This window comes from Grammomys surdaster, unplaced genomic scaffold (assembly GCF_004785775.1).
Source record: "Grammomys surdaster isolate TR1022 unplaced genomic scaffold, NIH_TR_1.0 126271, whole genome shotgun sequence".
Taxonomy (NCBI): domain Eukaryota; kingdom Metazoa; phylum Chordata; class Mammalia; order Rodentia; family Muridae; genus Grammomys; species Grammomys surdaster.
Genome location: NW_021621071.1, coordinates 1,373,612 through 1,392,473, shown reverse-complemented (window position 1 = coordinate 1,392,473; position 18,862 = coordinate 1,373,612). Strand labels below are relative to the sequence as shown.

The following is an 18,862-nucleotide window of genomic DNA, read 5'->3' as shown; positions in this document are numbered from 1 at the left end:
GTCCAGTATGGAATGCTGCCCAATATATGAAATTATTCTTGTGCAAATAAACTGTTAGATTTATCTAAAGTTTTTCTTTGACCACTTACCTAGTCCTTCCAAATAACTGTTTTAGATATGCACACATGACAGTACCATTTCTATAAACACAAGGCAAGAAAAAGCCATAGGTGACACAGGGCCAACAGGTGTGACAGTAAAAGCCGATTAGGAGCTACAACTGAGGACTTGTGAGCATAAGCAATGAGACTTTCTAATTATGCATTCACACAGAATAGTTTACTGTACTTACAGATAGTGATTTCCTTTTAACAAAAGCTGATCGACTGTCGCCTAATGCACAGAAAGCACAAATAGAAGCCACTATGATAAACAGAATTTAAATTATAATTTTAAACTCATTTGTCTGTTTGCTTCCTTGTTTGTGTGGGCATACATGCAAGCAGAGGGAGGGGGGACAATCGCCCCATGGCATACTTGTGGAGGTCAGAGGAAAATCTGCAGGAACTGGTTCTTTCCTTCCGTACTATTTGGGTCTTGGGGATCAGACAGAAGTCTGACTGTCAGGTTTGGCTGAAAATACCTTTACTCACTGAGCCATTTCATTGGCATATTATGACAATAATTTTGCTATACATTTATTTAAAATACACTGAAAATCTGGCTCTATATTCCTCAAAGAAGTGAAAATGACAGCAGCTAATTGAACTGAAGCCCTGTTACTATTTTGTAAAGAGGAGAATATATTCTCCCAGATTTTCCAAAGGAGATTAAATTCCAACAGCAAGAACTAACTAATAGAGGTAATATCTGATTACCCTTAAAGTATCTTAAGTTAAAAATATACTTAAAACATTTTTTTTTTCAAAAAAAAAAAGTCCCTTGTTACTCTTATATTCCTCTTTCTACTTTGATTTAAAAAAAAAAAAAACAAAAGCAACTCAAAAGGCCTGGCAGTGCTAAGCCAGACCTCCCCCTAATCTCTGCAAAGATGCTTAAAACAAAGCTGGATTAGTCATTCTTAATTTTCAATAAATGCTTTCAGGTTATTTTAGTTTCTTTTGTAGACGCAGTGTTAAATATAGATATTATAATATTTGCCAAGAGGAAGTTAAAAATATTCTTATTTTCTTAATTTGCAAAATATGATGTTGACTTTCATTATGTTATGAAGCAACTGCCTAAACACAAGGAATTTCAAATCAGAAAATAGCCACATCAAAAGAAGTACTGGTAACTTCAGAATCCAATGCATCAAGACCTCCAAACCTCAGAAGGTGACACAGCCTGTAATTTAGACTATTGCTAACAAAACTCCTATGGCTGGAAGCCAGCACCAGGACTCCGAGGGTGGAGTTAAAATGAGGGAAAGGGAAAATCAAAGTCTTCTTTCGACAACACAATTCTCATGAGATATAATACATACACATCCAAGAATGTATCTGTGTGCCTATGCCAATGGAAGTTCAGAGTATGTTCAAACATCTTACCGAGGAAAGAAGAATTGCTTCGGTTCATGAAAAAGCGTGACTTCTAGGTGTCTCTCTCTGTACCCGTGAACTAAAGGTTCCCTTGTGTCTGTCACCTGAGAGTACAGCAGCAGTGCCTACCACAGCCCTGGGGACAGAATACAGCCCTCTGCAGTAGAAAGCTGCTGCTGCACGGAACCTCTCCTCTACACTCATGTTTGCTATTTGCTCTAGATATAGATTTCTATCATTGTTAACTCTGCCAGAACAAAGAGGGAACTGACTTTAGGTCTCAGAGTACTTACTAAGGGATAACAGAAATGCACTACTCAGATGGTCTAAGTTAACTTGGGTAAAACCATAATCACACAAAGGTTTTCGTTATATGATAATTCAAAACTGTAACATTTAAGAATTAGTTTGAACCATGCATGTATAATTGTACATGCCTGTAATCTCAGCACTCAGGAAGGTAAGGCAGGAGGATTATAAATTCAAGCTAGCCTGAGATGGAAAGGGAACCTGTATCACAAACAAACAAACAAACAAACAAACAAAAGTATGAAATGGGCTGAAGTTTCAGCAAGGAACATGGACTGTTCTCTCAAAAAGCAAAGTGTTTGCAACCCACCTTAAAAATAAAAATGTAGAAAAGAGCTTTTTACATCAAAGAAGTTAGCTCCCAATCACAGCACACCATGAAGGCTGACTATGAATCTTGAGGGAATGAGGATCTCTCGTGAGAGGAGCTCTGACTCAGTCCCATGTTCCTTTGGCTCTCCTGTTCTTTACAAACAGCCAGAGAAAGGGACAGCACAGGCTTAATTAGTCTACATGTCTGCTTTTCTTCAACAACAACTGTGATACACTAAGCCCCAACAGGAAGATGAAACAAACACATCTTACCTTTTCTGTGACTGTAACAGTATTTAACTCAAACTACTAGGAAGTATAAATTGATTTTTAAAAAAGCATGAGGTCATTAGGTGTGTGTGTGGGTGCTGGGGTGACAGGGCTGAAGAGATGGATGGCTCTGTGGTTCAAAGCCCTGGCTACTCTTCCAGAGGACCAAAGCTCAACCCCCACCATCTATCTGGTGGCTCTCACTGTCTGGACCTCCAGTTCCAGGGGATGATGTCCCACCCTCCGTGGTCTCCACAGCACCAGACATGCACATGGTGCATAGACACACATGCAGGAAAAATGCCCACACACATAAATTCTACAAAAATTTTAATGGTAAGATAAGCTGATGAGAAAAAAATGTGGAAAATGTACAGTTTTGGGAAGAATCTGAGTCATTGTTCTAATACAACGTGTAAGAACTAAAGATTATCCTGACAGATTTGGGTTGAGAAAAATCAGTCTCTGCAGATATTCCAATTAAAACCAGGAAACTCCCAAGAAAATGGGAAGAAATTCTACTTCAGAAAACAATTATGTTTTTAAGTAATTATGTCCTCTCTTAAGTTGGTATGAATCTATTTACATGAAAAAAAAACACAGCTAGAAAACAGAACAATGAAACTAAGTGAATTTATCAAATAGTAAATAGCGGCTTACTAAGCTTGTGATTTAAAGTGTTTGAACCTAAATTTACTATAATAATCATATAAAGGAGCAAGCTATAAAATGTCAAAAGTACTGGTATGGGATTTTGAAAATGAAGACAGCAGCATCATTTAATAAGGTCCTATAGCGGAGTAAATATTTAACCTGCATTTTCAAGCCAGGATGGGAAGTGCACCATCAATAGTTTCAGCACTTGGGAGGGTCCTAGGTAGAAAAGGGTACAAGCTATTGCTAACTTTGAGGCCATCCTGGCCTATGCAGGATGCTGCCTCAGTGAATGAATACAGAAGCAAGCTGTATCTTTAGAAACGGTCCACAAGGACAAGGGAGAATACTTTATCTATTTTATTTTATTTTTTATTTTACATCCTGCTCGCTTCCGGTCACCCCTTCCCCCTCCCCCCTTCTCCTGAACAGGCAGGGCCTCCTACCCTGGCACATCAAGTCTGTGAGCCTAGATGCCTTTTCTCCCACTGAGGCAGACAAGGCAGCCCAGCTAGAAGAACATATCCCACGTACAGTCAGCAGCTTTTATTGTTCAGGACTCACATGTGGAACAACTGCTCCAGTTGTTCAGGACCCACATAAACACCAAGCTGCACATCTGCTACATATGTGCAGGGAGGCCTAGACTCAAATAAGCTAAACAACAACAAAGGCACGAGAAAATATCCTTGATCTCACTTAGAAGTGGGAATAAAACAGTCATAAGAGGCAGATGGAGGACGGGATGAGTGGACGAGGGGATGGGGAGGGTAATGGGGATGTTTAGGATCAGGTGTGGGGAGTGTTGGGAAAGACGGCTAGATGGCCATTAAATGATGGAAATCTACAATTGAGGGGGTGGGGAGGTGAGGGGCATCTCTAGGATAAGACAGAGACCTGGGATAAAGGAGGCACCCAAGAATCAATGGGGGTGACCTCAGCTGTGACTCACAGCACTGGGGATATGGAAGCTGAAGAGGCCATCCTCTGTAGCCGGGCAAGAACCCCAGTGGAGTGATAGACACCAATCCACCCACAAAACTTTCAACTCAATATTTATCCTGTCTATATAAAATGCAGGGATGGGGAATGGAGCAGAAACTGAGGGAATGGCCAACCAATAACCAGCCCAACTTGAGACCCAATCCCTGACACTATTAATGATACTCTGTTCTGTTTTCACACAGGAGTCTAGCATGGCTGTCCTCTCAGAGGTTCCACCCAGCAGCTGACTCAGGTCAGATACAGACACTCACAGCCAAACAGTGGATGGAGCTTGGGGACTCTTATGGAAGAACAGGAGGAAGGATTGTGAACCCTGACGGGGATGGGAACTCCACAGGAAGATCAACAAGAGTCAACTAACCTGGATCCTTGGGGCTATCAAGAGACTGAACCACTAGCCAAAGAGCATACATGGGCTGGAAGAACATTGTACAATGGAAGACCAAGAAAAACACAGTCCAAACTAAAAAAACAAAGCCACTTACCTAGGTTTATGAAGAGAAATACAAGATGAGATTGGGAGAATAAAAGTCACCATACCTAAGAGCCTTGACTACCAGATTTAGAACTTACAGCACACACTTACATCACACTGCTACTGCTTTCCATTTGCTGGGTCAAATGATGCTGCAGGAGATACACTTGGAGATGTTCACAAACGTGTGAAACGTGTGTTACTATGCCTCACTTCGGAGTAGACTCTGGCTAAGCTAAGCACAGCTCCCAGGTGGTTCTCACACACAGCCCCGTCAGTCACATAACCCTAAGTAACCATAACCACTGACTTTTCACTAACAGGAGCGACACAAATGCAGGTGAGTCATCTAACCAGCTTTTCAGTGACAGGGCTGAATAATTAAAACGTGACACTTTGATTTATAATTTTCTATTTTCATTCATGTTATCTCCTTGGAGCTCTACTGTATAGGTCCCATGTATTTGTTGGCCATACGCACGCCTGTAGGGACCTCTATTTCACCATAGCCTCACTTAATAGTAACAATTTCTTATTTAGTTGCTTTGTAAGGAAAAATGGACCTGTTACATTAGAGGGCAAGGGCTTAACAGAAGACCAGGCTACACAGTTACACAACAATAAAGACCTGACCGAGATGGTGATATTAAAAATGAAAGTATCAAGGGAGACATGAGCCAGCTATGGTGGCACACCTCCTGGCACCTGGGAAGGCAGAAGGATCAAGAGTTAAGGTTGAGGCTAGCCTGAATCATATGAGACTCTTTCTCAAAAAATCATAAAGGGGATGAGAAGAAGGGAGGGAAGGATGGAAGAAGGGGAGGGAGAAAGAGGGGGGAGAGAAGAGCAAGAGCGAGAGAATATATCTTGACAATAAAAGTTGTCAAAGACATGCATGGCATGTACTTACTTATAAGTGGATATTAGCCATAAAGTACAAGATAATCATGCTACAATCCACAGAGATAAGTAACAAGGAAGGACCGGGGAGGATGCTTGAATCTCACTCAGAAGGGGAAATAAAATAGACATCGGAAGTGGATATAGAGAAGAAACTGGTAGAAGAGTAAGTGGGGAGGGGAACAGGAATGGGGATCAGTTGTGGGCAGAGGGGGGTGATGAGAGGGCTGAGAGAGAGAAGAGAACTGGTGGGTGGGCATTTCTGGGACAAGCCAGAGCACCTGGGACAGGGGAAGCTCCTGGGGGGATTTGAGGGTGGCTCTAGCTGAGACGCCTAGCAGCAGAAGATATGGAGCCAGAAGTGGCCATGTCCTGTAGCTAGCTAGGACTTCCAGTGGAGGAAGGAAGACACCAACCCACCCACAAAACCTTCAGTCCAAATTTGCCCTGCCTACAAGATGTGCAGGAATAAAGATGGAGCAGAGACTGGGAAAATGGCCAACCAATGACTGGTCCAACTTGAGATCTACCAATGGGAGACAGACAGCCTCTGAGTAATGATACTCTGTTATGGTTGCAGACAGGAGCCTAGCACATCTGTCATTTGAGAGGCTTCACCCAACAGCTGATGGCAGATACAGACACCCAAGCCAAACATTAGGCAGAGCTCAGGGAGTCATGTGGAAGAATCAGTGAAGAATTGCTGGTACCAGAGGGGTCAAATATACCATAAGATCTACAGAGTCAACTAACCTGGGCCCACAGGAGCTCACAGAGACTGAACCACCAACCAAAGAGCATGCATGGACTGGACCTAGAACTCCCCCCCCCCCAGACTCCATACACATGTGTAGCAGCTTGGTCTCCACGTGGGTCCCCCAACAACTGGAGTGGTGGCTGCCTCTGACTCTGTTGCCTACCTCTGGATCCCTTTCCCCTAGCTGGGCTGCCTTATCTGGCCTCAGTGGGAGAGGATGCGTTTAGTCCTACAGTGACTTGATGTGCCAGGGTGGGCTGGTGGCAGAGAGGGGGAAGCAACTCTCTCCCCCTCTTCAGAGAAGGGGAGGGGGTATGGGGGTGGGAAGCGAGGAGAGAGGGGGCTGTGATCAGGAAGTAAACTGAAGAAAGATTTTTAATATGAAAAAAGCTTGGGGAAAATTAGAAAGCTATCTACATTAAAATTAACAACATCTGCTCTGTCAAGGAAATCATTAAGACACTGATAAGGCATGCCAAGACTGTAAGAAAATAAAATGCAAAGCCGTTAAAAGATGGCACAAATATATTTAATAACTGTTAAAATTCAATACTAATGTAAAAAGCCAATTTTTGTTGTTGTTTTTTGTTTTTTTTCTAGGCAGGGTTTCTCTGTGTAGCCCTAGCTATTGTAGAACATACTCTGTAGACCAGGCTGGCTTCACATTCAGAGATCCACCTGCCTCTGCCTCCCAAGTACTGGGATTAAAGTCTTGCATCATCTCTGGCCAGTTTGGAAAGCCAAATGTGTATGTGGACCAGATAAGAACTGGTATTTCCTAAAAGATACACAGTAGCCATGAGAGCGCTCGCTCACCACGAGTCAGCAGGAAATGCAAAGCCAGACAAACAAAGGACCCCACAATATGATCACTACATGACCAGGAGAAAAACCAAAATGAGGATGCCGAAGAGCACAGAGTGACAATTCAGCTCACAGGCTGCCAGCAGGAAGCAGAGGTGGGGACCCACCCTCAGGACAGTGCACAGCTGGAACCCCAGCTCTCAACAGGCAAAAGTTCAGTTCCTGGACTACACTGGAGACCCTGCTCCCAGCCTTCCCAGCGTCCTGCAAACAAGTTTGGCAGTCTTAGGCCTTATAAAAATATGAGGGGTTAAGAACTCTATTTTTGTTCTAGCTATTCAAACAACATGGGTATATAATAGTGCTTAAATTTCTCCATTATAATAATTTAAATGGAGCTTAAAATCTAAGCCAGATTATCATCACTGTAAACAGACTACACATCATTTGCCACCAAAAGACATGTAACAACTATCTCTCTACAAATCACTGTGTGCATGTAAAACGATTATTAAATTCTAAAATCTAGATTAAAATTCTTTTCCAGATGAGAGTTGCTTTGTATACTGTGAAAAGTTGGTCAAGAAAAATCATTCTTCCCAACTGATCAAGCTCATTGTCAAAGGGGGAAATGGCTTATACAGCATAGATGCTCCTATGAGCTAACACATGGAAAAGCACTGGAAGACATTCGACTTAAGCATGAGTCACTGTACTTTTATAACTAACTCTTCCCACTCAGAAGCTGAAGTGCTGGCTGTGAATATTTGACATATTGGGGACTCTCAAGGTTTTCTAGATGTGTTTATCAGCTATCCTAGCAGAGTGTCTCATCAGAGACTTAACAGACCTTACTCTTTGTTTTTATGGGGGGTGTTTATTTTATGTTGTGTTTGTTTCAGACAGGGTCTCTCTCACACAGCCCAAGGCCACATCCTCCTCCCTCTAGCTCCCAAGTGCTGGGATTACAGGCATGCACCATCATGGCATAATTTAGTTGTTTTAAGTTAAAAAAAAATAGTATTAGGCATGGGTTTATCCACACTAAAAGAAATTCCTTTTATTTGTTCATTATTATTGTGTATGTGCATGGTATATTGGGGAAAGGGAATGCATGCAGATAAGAGAATAAATTGATGGAACCAGTTTTCTTCTATCATTTTATGAATCTTGAGGCTCAAAGTCAGGCTGCCAAACTTGCTCAACAAGTACATTGTCCACTGAGGCACTGAGCCAGCCAGCCTCATACTAAAAGAAATTCTAAATAAGCCTATTACCTTTAACCCAAGTGATCATTTTTGTCAAAATAGTTATGACAACTAGTGTAATAATCATATCAACTATGGGGAGTTAATATTTACCACATTCTGCTGTAAGTTTTATATGAATACAGCTCATTTTAAAACTCAGAAAAATATGATGTGTTACAAAACTATAATCTTGTGTGGGAAGGGATATATATATATATATGGGTACAGTACCCAAGGAAGCCAAAAGACAGCTGGACAGGGGCGCTAAGATTTGAACTCAGGTCCTACACAAGAGCCAACCCCACTACTAATCAGAGCTATCTCTCAAGCCTCTACTATCTCAATTTTGTTAAAACTAAAAAGATAATGAATACCTAAGAAGACCTGACTTATTTATATTAAAATTTTTTACATTGAAAACAACCAAAAAGATAAAGATCTCTTCTTTTTAGAAAAAAAAATTGGTAAATGTTAAAACAATATCAACAGTAGAAAGGCAACATTGTTCCACTTGGCTCAGCTTCACATCAACTTACTAAAAGCTAGAGTCATCAGAGAAGGGAGCCTCAGTTAAGAAACTGCCTCCTTAAGATCTGCCTGTAGGGCATTTTCTTATTTAGTGAACAATGGGAGAGGACCCAGCCCACCGTAGGTGGGGCCATCCCTGGGCTGGTCGTCCTGGGTTCTATAAGAAACCAGGCTGAGCAAGCCTTGAGGAGCAAGCCACTCACCCCTCCATGGCCTCTGCATCACCTCCTGCCTCCAGGCTCCTGCCCTTGCTCAGTTCTTGCTCTCTTTGCTTTCGATGACGAACTGTTCTAAGGAACTGTGAGCAAGATAAACCCTTTCCTCCCGAGTTGCTTCGGCCATCGCAGCAATTGTAACCCTGACAGAGACAAGTGGTTGCAGGAGTGGGGTATTGCTGTGACAGACCTAACCATGTTGTTTTGGAGAGGAGTGTGGAAAGACTTTGGAATTTGGGGCTAGAAAAGCCAGTGAGTGTTGAGAGCTCAGTGGGATGTTCTGTGGGAGCCTAGTAGATAAGACTGTTGAGAGCCGAGCAGACGAAGGAGGCCTGGCTTGTGAAGTCTCAGAGGGAAGCAAACATTCTACTGGGCCATCTGTATGAGGAATCTGTGGTGTCTGGTCAGCTGGGGCTGAAGAATCAGCTATGATAGCAAAAACAAGATAGCAAAAACACTAAAGTGGAACCTTGGCTTTGCTGGGATACTCAACGCTAGTTAGCTGAAGCTGAAAAATTAGTGATGCTTGAGAAGAGACCAGCATCGCTGAGGTGAAATCTTCTGGAAAGCATTTCCTGAGAGTCAGCACACAGAAGCTATGTTCCAGATATGGCCAAAGTTGTCCCTTGTGCTGGCAGCTGAACTTGGCAGTTGAGAGTTATCCAGGTAGTGCTGGTTTTGCAGGTGTGAGGGGGTCATGGAGAGCAGCTGAAGCTGCTACAGGATGACCACAGAGGCGAGCAGCAGCAGTGGAGCAGAGCCAGCCATAACTAGAAGTGAAACTGTGTGCTACAGAGGAGGGCAGAGCTGCAGAGTGACCCAAGCACCGTGGAGGAGTGCAGGAAACCACAGTGAATCCCAGACAACTGGACACTGAGTTATTTATACTGTTTGAGTTTGATTTGGTTCTGTTCAGATTGTGACTGTGCTCTGGTTCTTTCCTCTTGCAGAAAATATCTTATGTAATTTTGATTTATACAGGAACCCACAGTTAAAAGACTGATTTTTTAAAGATATTCTGGATTTTAAAGAACACTAGATATTTAAAGGGGCTGAACTGAATTATTTATGTCATGTATTGTGATATATGAAAAAGAAAAGATTCTGATTGAAAAGCGGTGTGTTTGTGTGTCAAGCTGACAACGGGTCAGCTGTACTGGCTAGTTTTATGTCAAGTTGATAAGCTAGATTCATCAAAGAGGAGGGAGCTTCTGTTGAGAAAAGGCTTCCACACGATCCAGCTGTACGGCATTTCTTAACTAGCGATCAGTGGGGGTGGGGCCCAGTCCATTGTGGGTGGTGTCACCCCTGAGTTCTACCAGAAAGCAGGCTGAGCACATCATGGGAAACAAGCCAGGAAGCAGCACCGCTCCAATGGTGTCTGCATCGGCTCCTGCCTCCAGGTTTCTGCCCCGCCTGGGTTTTTACCCTCACTGCTTTTGATGATTAACTATCATGAGGAACTGTGACTGACATAAACTCTTTACTCCCCAATCTGCTTTTGGTCAGGGTGTTTCATCTCAGCAACAGTAACCCTAACTAAGAAAGCCATCTTTTGGCAAAAATGATTTATGAGGGGGCTGGAGAAATGTCTCAGTGGTTAAGAGCCCTTACACAGTTTCACAGGACCTGAGTTTAGTTACCACCCATAATTGCCTACAGCTCCCACTCCAGAGGATGCAGACACCCACTTCTGGCTTCTGCAGGTACCCACACTCACATGCACATAGCCATAGACAGCCACTCACACAAATAAATAAGATCATTCATAAAAAAAAATTAGGAAGTTTATAGATATCATTAGGTAAAAGGCTGATGGAGAAGAGAGTGTTTGCAGGGTGCCAAACAGCATTTCCTTTTTATTTAGTCAATTCAAGTAGAAAAGCTGCAACTTTCAATAAAGATGATCGGACTAGTGCAACCTGAATCTGTAACTCCTACCCGCATGTCCTCACTAGCAGGACAACCAGAAATTTAGTGAATCCTCACATGTGATGGAACATGTTGTAAAACACCTTCCCTATAAAAAAAAAACTATTGTTCAAAAATGATCAAAATTAATATAATCAAATCTTGACGTTCTCCCATTTATAGGAAACACAAAAGGTAAAGAAACAAATAATAGTTGCAGGAATCAAAGTGGCAACATTATTTAGGACACTGAGCCAGTTTACTGAAAAGTCAAAGGCACATTGGACAAAAACAAACAAGGGCATTCTTCAGGACTGATGATATAATAGCCTAACAACGAATTTGTTTTCATTTCAACAATCCTAGGAATAAAGACTTGGGGCTGGGATGTAGCCAGGTGGTAGAGGTCTTCCTAGCATGCTAAAGGTTCTGGGTTCAATCTCCAATACCACATACACTGGGCATGATGGTACCCACATGTAATCCTGGCACTCACGGGGTGAAAGCAGAAGGATCATGAGTTCAAGGTCATCATCCCTGATTGCATAGTTTAAAGGCAGGCTGCATTAGATGGGATGCTATCTCCAAAACAAGAAGGCTGGGGAGAAGAGGAGCTGAACAAGCCTCATCTCAAAAGAAAAGCCATAACGTTAAAACACTAAAACCGGACACAGCCAGTACTAATTATGAGAGTTAGAGTCTAACTGTAACTTTTAAAGTACAAGATTACTAACAGGCCCCTGTCCCTTTCCCACAGTGGATTCCTACAGCCACTAACAGTGCTAAGCCTTATGCAGACTGTACTACATAATGTTTCTAAGTTTGTACCATAAAAGAGTAACGACAACTAAGACAATAATTACAACAATATACTGTAATATAAGCCCTCCATACCGCAGGGTGGGTGCTGCATCCAGCAGAATACCTTCAACAAAGGGATGACTCGCATTCCTGGAAGGACAGGGCAGGATCCTGACAAGATTTCATTACAATACTCAGAACTGAGTGCAACTTAAATCTGAAAAGCTGCTCCTTTCTGGAATTTCCCATTTATCAATTTCAAACAATCATTTAGAAGAATAACTGAAACCGCCCAAAATATAAATATAAAAATAAATATAAAAAATATAAAACAACAAATTCAAGTTCTTAAATCTTAAAAGCAAAAGCTTTTTCACTGCAGCTATGGAGTGTGACCGGGGAACTGAGGATATGCAATGAAACTCTAGCTGAGTACCAGAATGATCCATAAATAAGAAAGTGCAATCCACATATTCTTCGCTGCCATGCGTGCATGGAAAAAGAATGACTTTCATTTACAAATGTCATCAAAGAAACAGTGAAAAAAAATCTTGAACCTTTACACACAGATTTAAATATTCTATGCAATAAAATGAGAAATGTATTAAACACTACTGTGTAGTACATTTTTTAATATAAAATTCAAGGCAGACCAATGAGTTTTAAAGCAGGAAGTACAAAAATGGATTTTCCAATTGCTTCTTGCAGTCAATGTTGAAAAGTACTACCTGTCAAGCTTTGTTTGTCTACACAGAATGCCTGACTAGTATGTGTGTATATTTGTGTGTCCCGACTTTATTTATATACTTCAAACCACCATAGTAAACACATCAACTATATAGGAGCAGAAATAAAAAGTCTTTTATTAAGATGAGCATTTAAGCCTTGCAAAAATACCCAAACTACAGTAAGGGAAAAAACAGCTTTTGTAATAAAAATGTTATTCATAATCCAGCAATTCCAAATATTCAAATATAGAAATCAGTAAACAAGCAGGACTTGAAAACTAAATCCTATCACTTGTAGCAACATGAAGAGAACTGGAAGATACTATCTCAGAAAAGGAGGCAGGCACAGAAATCAACCACCAGGGGTATGAGAGTTAAAATAATCAATTTCCTAGAAACTAAAAGAACTGGTCTTACAGAGGTGGGTGTAAAACAGTGGTTATAAATTACTGGAACTGGAGAGGGAACGGGCTGTGGGGGAGGGGCGGGGGTAGAAAATGGTTACGATCAGGTGCAAGTTTCAATATTTTGTACTGCATACGTAAGGAGGCTAGAAGACCAAATGTGAATGAATTCCTGGCTTAGAAGAACCAAACACTGGTGAGGCTAAGAAAAAGGCAAGTGACCAGAAAGAAAAGTGTATTCATTGTAAGCCCACTGCAAACCATCCAAACAAAAGAAACAGCAACAAAAATTGTGTAAAGCCAGGAAGAAGTGCACTGTGGCAGCACAAATGTCAGTGCTTCCCGCTGGAGCCTTCTTACCCTGGCTGTGCAGGCTGGCGGGGCTGAGAGAGGGCTGCTGCAGGTCTCTGGCTGGGGTAGGGTAAGCGTCTTTCCCTTGGCGCTGACTCATCTTTCCCGGGGTCAAATGCTGGGGTTCCTCAGTGTTCGCTACAACAGCTCAAAGAAAGAAAAGAAAAGAAATTACCTTGCATAATCATTTTATTTTAATATTCATTTACTATAAATCCAAGAGGAACGGACAGGTAAGACTCAGTTAAATATATATTACAGACCCTATTCCTATCCAACTGCTAAGGCCCCCTATGGGTAACTATCTTTCACAGGGTTTATATTAACTCTTCAATATCTGCCAATACAACAAGTCATTTCAGAGAAGAAATAAAATGATCAAAAAGTGTAAGAAAAGATGTACAGGTTTATTAATAATCATAAAATACAAATTATTAGCAAGAGAAAAATACTTTACATTCAATTGAATTTCTACTCTGGTTTCTAATTTTTGGATGGCAAGTAGGTAAGATTTTGTTTCAAAAACAGTGTAGCTGAGGTTCAGAGACTACCTTCTCCACAACTAAACAGCAAATAACACAGGCAACCTACTCATAGTAGGTTTCTAAGTCTGTGTTCAAAAGGCTTCCTGGCAGGGGCTGGACAGAGAGTTCAGCAGCTAGGAGCACTTGTTGCTCTTGTTGGGGACTCTGGTTTAGTTCCTAGTTCCCAGCTCCCACATGGTGGTTCATAATCACCCATAATTCCAGTTCTAGGAGGGAGCTACAGTGTTCCCTTTAGATCTCTGAAGGCACCAAGGCAGACATGTGCTGCACTAGTGTGGGACCCTGGATTTAATCCCTAAGAAAAGGAAGGAAGGAAGGAAGGAAGGAAGGAAGGAAGGAAGGAAGGAAGGAAGGAAGGAAGGAAGGGAGGGGAGAATGAGAGAAAGACAGAGACAATGAGAGGGGGGAGAGAAGGAGAGAGGGAGAGAGAGAGGGAGAGAGAGAGAGAGAGAGAGAGAGAGAGAGAGAGAGAGAGAGAGAACGCAAGCGCATGCTCGTTTCTCTTTAAATCCACTGGCAGAAGCGTCAAAGGGCCTGGCACCTGTTTATCTTTATTTCATCTCTTGGCTTCTACAATAATGGCCACCTGAGTATTCCCCAAAATGCCATCTTATCATTCCCTGAGCCTGTTTTAATTCTTTTATTTCTTTTTAAATCTCTCTCTTTTAATGTGTGTAATATCTGCATGTGTATGTTACATGTGTGTGAAGTCCAGAAAAGGGTGTAAGATTCCTCTAGAGCTACAGTTATGGGTCGTTGTGAGCCAGCCAGTGTGGGTACTGGGTACTCAGGTCCTCTGGAAGAACAGCAAGCTCTGTTAACTGCTGAGCTACCTCTCCAGCCCCTTGGTGGCACTTGCCACCCAATGTGGTGAACCAAATTCAGGAACCACATGGTGGAACAAGAGAACTGATACACACAAATTGTCCTCTGACCTCCAAAAGCATACTGTGACCAATGGGTGCGTGTACACACACACACACACACACACACAGAGAGAGAGAGAGAGAGAGAGAGAGAGAGAGAGAGAGAGAGAGAGAGGGAGAGAGAGAGAGAGAGGAATAATATATAACTTTAAAAACTAAAAGAAAGATCCTTATTCTTTTTTAAGCAAAAAAAAAAAACCAAAAAGATAAAAGATTAAAAAAATACAACATAGTCATCACGTCTGGGGAGTGCCACCAGGGAGTAGATTACAGCATGTTTCTACATTTAGTAACACATAGGCATGTGTTTTAAGTAAGTCCACTACATACACAGGTAAACAGTTCTGTTCACCTCTTTCTAACGCAGCGTTTATGTGCTTCTTGGAGACATGATCTCCAACAAAGAACTCAAACTGGAAAGACCTCATAGGCCTCTGCTGGTCTGCCTCCCTGATGCTGGAATCACAGCCCTGTGTCTTCGTGCCCAGCTCTCAAGTTACCTCTTTTTTCAGAGTGCTTTACAGTAAGACAGAGAACCCATCTTCCTGCGTGTTTTGTCTCAACTAGTTCACAAACATTTCTCTTCCTAACACAAATCATTCAGTGCCCTACAGGAACTGCACAGCAGTGGGACTGTCTGAACAGAAGCTTAAGAAGCACAGTGACGTTGTTTGTGTGTGTATCCGCTTGCACAACTGATAAACGTTTGCTAAAGAACTGAAAAGCTATTTGGCAAAGGCATCATTGTCGCAGCATAGCTTAACAAGCTCACCTGCCAACGGTGACACTACAGTGCCCCCTGCTGGCTCCATTTATACTGCATGGAGCTACTTAGCAACTCCACCTACCGACAGCAAGCACACTGGGATACCTAATCCAGCAGTTACTGTCCAGGTAACCTATCGCCTTCCCTCGATCCTCAACAGCTCATCAAAGTCTGAAGAACTGCAAATTCTGGCATTTGCCCTTCTGCTGCATGGAAGCTAAAATAAGACACCTAAATAATCTGTATGTCAACCTGACAGCCCTGAAGATCTGGGAGTCTCTCTTTTATAAAATTAAGGTAGTGGTAAGATTTAGTAATATCTGTAGAGAGTTTTAAGATTTAAAAATACTCTTGAAATAATAAAAATTGTGTAAAAAGAGATTTATGTTCTTCTAACTTTGTTTTCCACTATCTGATAATATTGCATGTAATAGGCAACATATTTTAAGTAAGAACTGCTGTGATTTAAAAGAAATAGTGTATTACTTTAAACTAGCTTTCTATAAAAAAAATGAAATATGCTTTCTAATAAGCATTTGAAAGAAAAACTAACATAGACCAAAGATTGATGTGTGTGTGTGTGTGTGTCTATATATTCTACCTTTTACTAAAACATTAATTAAGGAAAATTATGATTTTGTCATGTGATTATGCAACCACATTCATGCCACCAGTTGCCCTCTCTTTAGAACAACAACAACAACAACAAATCTCATTATGAAGAAATTTTGCTATTATCTTGCTCATTCCTTCTCTTTGACCCCCCCCCCATATGAGGCCCAGAGCACAGAGATGGCTTGCAACAGTGAGGCGACTATCTATAAACATAAACTCTGAAATCAGTTTCCTATGTGTTATTTAATACAAATCAAAACCTCTGCTCAATTTATGATGGAATAAAATTTTAATTACTTGGTTAGACTCAAATTCAGCCAACAATGCTTTGCTGTCACTTTTTAGAATTAGTAATAGTAGCATTTAGTGGGCTGTACTTCCTGGATAGTTAAGCTTCAAGATTAATCTGTAGAATCGGCATTCTATGACCTGATCTTGGATGTTCTTTTTGGCTGAGTGTTGCTATGATTTCTAATGTACCAACTGTTCCTGTCACTGTCTACATGGACTACAACAATCTGCAGTGACACGTTTTATTTGTTGTGCTTATTCAAAAGCCACTACAATGTCCAGCCCTATCTAGAAAACAACAAAACCAGCAAAATCTGTTACAGTAAATTGAATATAATTTTATCTTTAAAGAGAAACCTTCTAGACCTCTAAAATAAAACATTCATAAAATAAAACTTTCATAAAAATCTCCAAAATACAAACAAAAATGACAATCCAATTATTCCATTAAAATTCTATAAATGAAAACACTTTCTCAGTTTCCTGAGGCCGTAAATAAGTCCTTATACAATCTCTTTACGCCTGTGACTCTGCAAGGGTCTTGTAAGAAGGGGGGTTTACTAAATCATGAATCAGCCTCTAACTTAGTGGTTCCTCAGCCTTCCTAATGCTTCCAAAATACAGTTTCTCATCTTGTGGTGACACCAGCCATAAAATGATTTTCATTGCTACTTCAGAACTGTAATCTTGGTCCTGACATGGATCATAATGTACATCTCCTGTTTTGTGATGCATGAAGGGGCTGTCTGACCCCACAGGTTGAGAGCCAGTGCTCTGGAAGACTGTGATTTACATACAGACTCTGTGGCTCTCACCTAGACAACAGCAGCAGAGAACTGTGGTCATTGAGCATCTCTACAATCAAAACTGAAATACTATTTTTCATTTGTAAGTAACACCAAATATTATTGTATCTTCAAAGCATGACATTCCGACTGTAGCTACTTACTTGATGGCCCAAGGACATCTCTGCTATCACCAAGAAGCTTTTAATGCAGAGGGAGTGAGCAGCAAACAAACACAATCCAAACCAGGGAGAAGCAAACACCGGACGGACGGAAGCAGCAGCGAGACAAAAGGACAAGAGAACAGCGTTAGTCTGTGAGTAGGAAGCACATGCACATTAGTTTCAATCGTCATAATTCATAAGACATTTCCCTCTATGTGCCAAAAAATAAAAATAAAAAATAATAATTAAAAAACTCCTTGGCTTAGGTGATACCAAATCTTTGTTTAAACTTGGGGAAATGAAGCCGTGAAGAGAAAGCAGAATCACCAAAGTACATTGCTTTACACTTACTCAAGCCCAAAGTTCCTTCTGACGACAGTTCCAGATAGGGCTAAGCAGCAGTAAGACCATTTAGAAATCTAAGCTCACTGAAGGTCACTTACCCTTTTAAATGGAAAGCTTTAACAGTACCTACCACCCAATCACTACTAAGCATTAGTTATGCACACCATCGGAGCACTCTCCAGAGATTTAGTCTTAGAATAATAAAAGACAAGCAAGATGTAGGTTCTACAAAGACATCAATAAAATAGATCATTTTTTAACCAAATGACAAAAAGAAAAAGAGAAACAGTTGTTGTCAGACAAATAACCCCAGGTTAAGTTTTAAGTCAGATATAGTTTTCTTGGAACTGACTAATGACAAGCATATCTTACAGCTACTAATCCTTTAGGGAGTCAGAAGACACATTCCATGGTGCCCACCCCCAACACGACCTCACTAAGTATTCTAGGCAAACCCACAGTCCTCCTCCTTCAACCTCCTAGGTTCTACCACACCAAGCAGAAGACTCAGTTCTTCAATGAAGAACTTAAAACTGGCAACAAACAGATGCAGACCTCTACCTAGAAACTCTTCTAACTGCTCAGACTCCCTTAGTAGGTACACAGCTCTCAGGTATCCTGCACTTCACAAACCAAACCTAAAGCCTTCCCACTGATTAGAGTGTGTTTCCGGAACAGTGAAGTAATTACAATGAGACAAAACTAGGTGAGCCCTTTGCTGCAGGCTTCTGTCATCTCCTTGGAAGGACTCTCTTACCTGACACTTTGTTAGCATGTGATAGCTCTTGAGCAGTTATGGATACCATGTTCTAGTGTCTATTTATTTTTTGTCAGCTGCCAAGCCATGCTTCTTCTTCTATGAACAGATTTCGGTTTCACAGACCACAGCTCTACTGACAATGAACTCAGTGTGCTCAGGTCCTTATTACAAACAGCAAGCTTGAGGGAGGAGGTTAAAAGGGGTAAAGTAAAAGATGGAAGTGTTTGTGAATCGGGAATGGAGAGATGGCTCAGCTACAGACAGCACATGCTGCTCTTCCAGTGGACCTGAATTTGGTTACTAGCACCCACAGTGGGGCAGACGGGGATTCACAACCACCTGTAACTCCAACTCCAGAGAATCCACTTTTACACATGCACACACCCACAAAGGGCACACAAATAAACACATAATTTAAAATAAAAAATAAACCTTAAAAATTAAAAAGGCAAAAGTTCCTGTGAAGACAACCTTAAACTACTACCCAGGGGTCCTTATTTCCTGGCAAAC

The 18,862-nt window shown here is 41.3% G+C and overlaps 1 protein-coding gene across 4 annotated transcripts in view; it reads right to left on the bottom strand.

The window, feature by feature from the left end:
- Osbpl8 (oxysterol binding protein like 8) overlaps nucleotides 1–18,862 on the bottom strand; it is a 134,906-nt gene that overhangs the window by 55,423 nt on the left and 60,621 nt on the right. Inside the window, exons 3-4 of one of the 4 annotated variants that reach the window (XM_028759031.1) lie at nucleotides 17,248–17,284; nucleotides 13,165–13,302 (exon numbers count right to left, since the gene is read on the bottom strand). In XM_028759031.1, the coding sequence (XP_028614864.1) occupies nucleotides 13,165–13,302; nucleotides 17,248–17,284 (175 nt within the window). The remainder of the gene's footprint in view (nucleotides 1–13,164; nucleotides 13,303–17,247; nucleotides 17,285–18,862) is intronic. The other 3 variants (XM_028759032.1, XM_028759033.1, XM_028759034.1) reach the window with 3 other exon arrangements.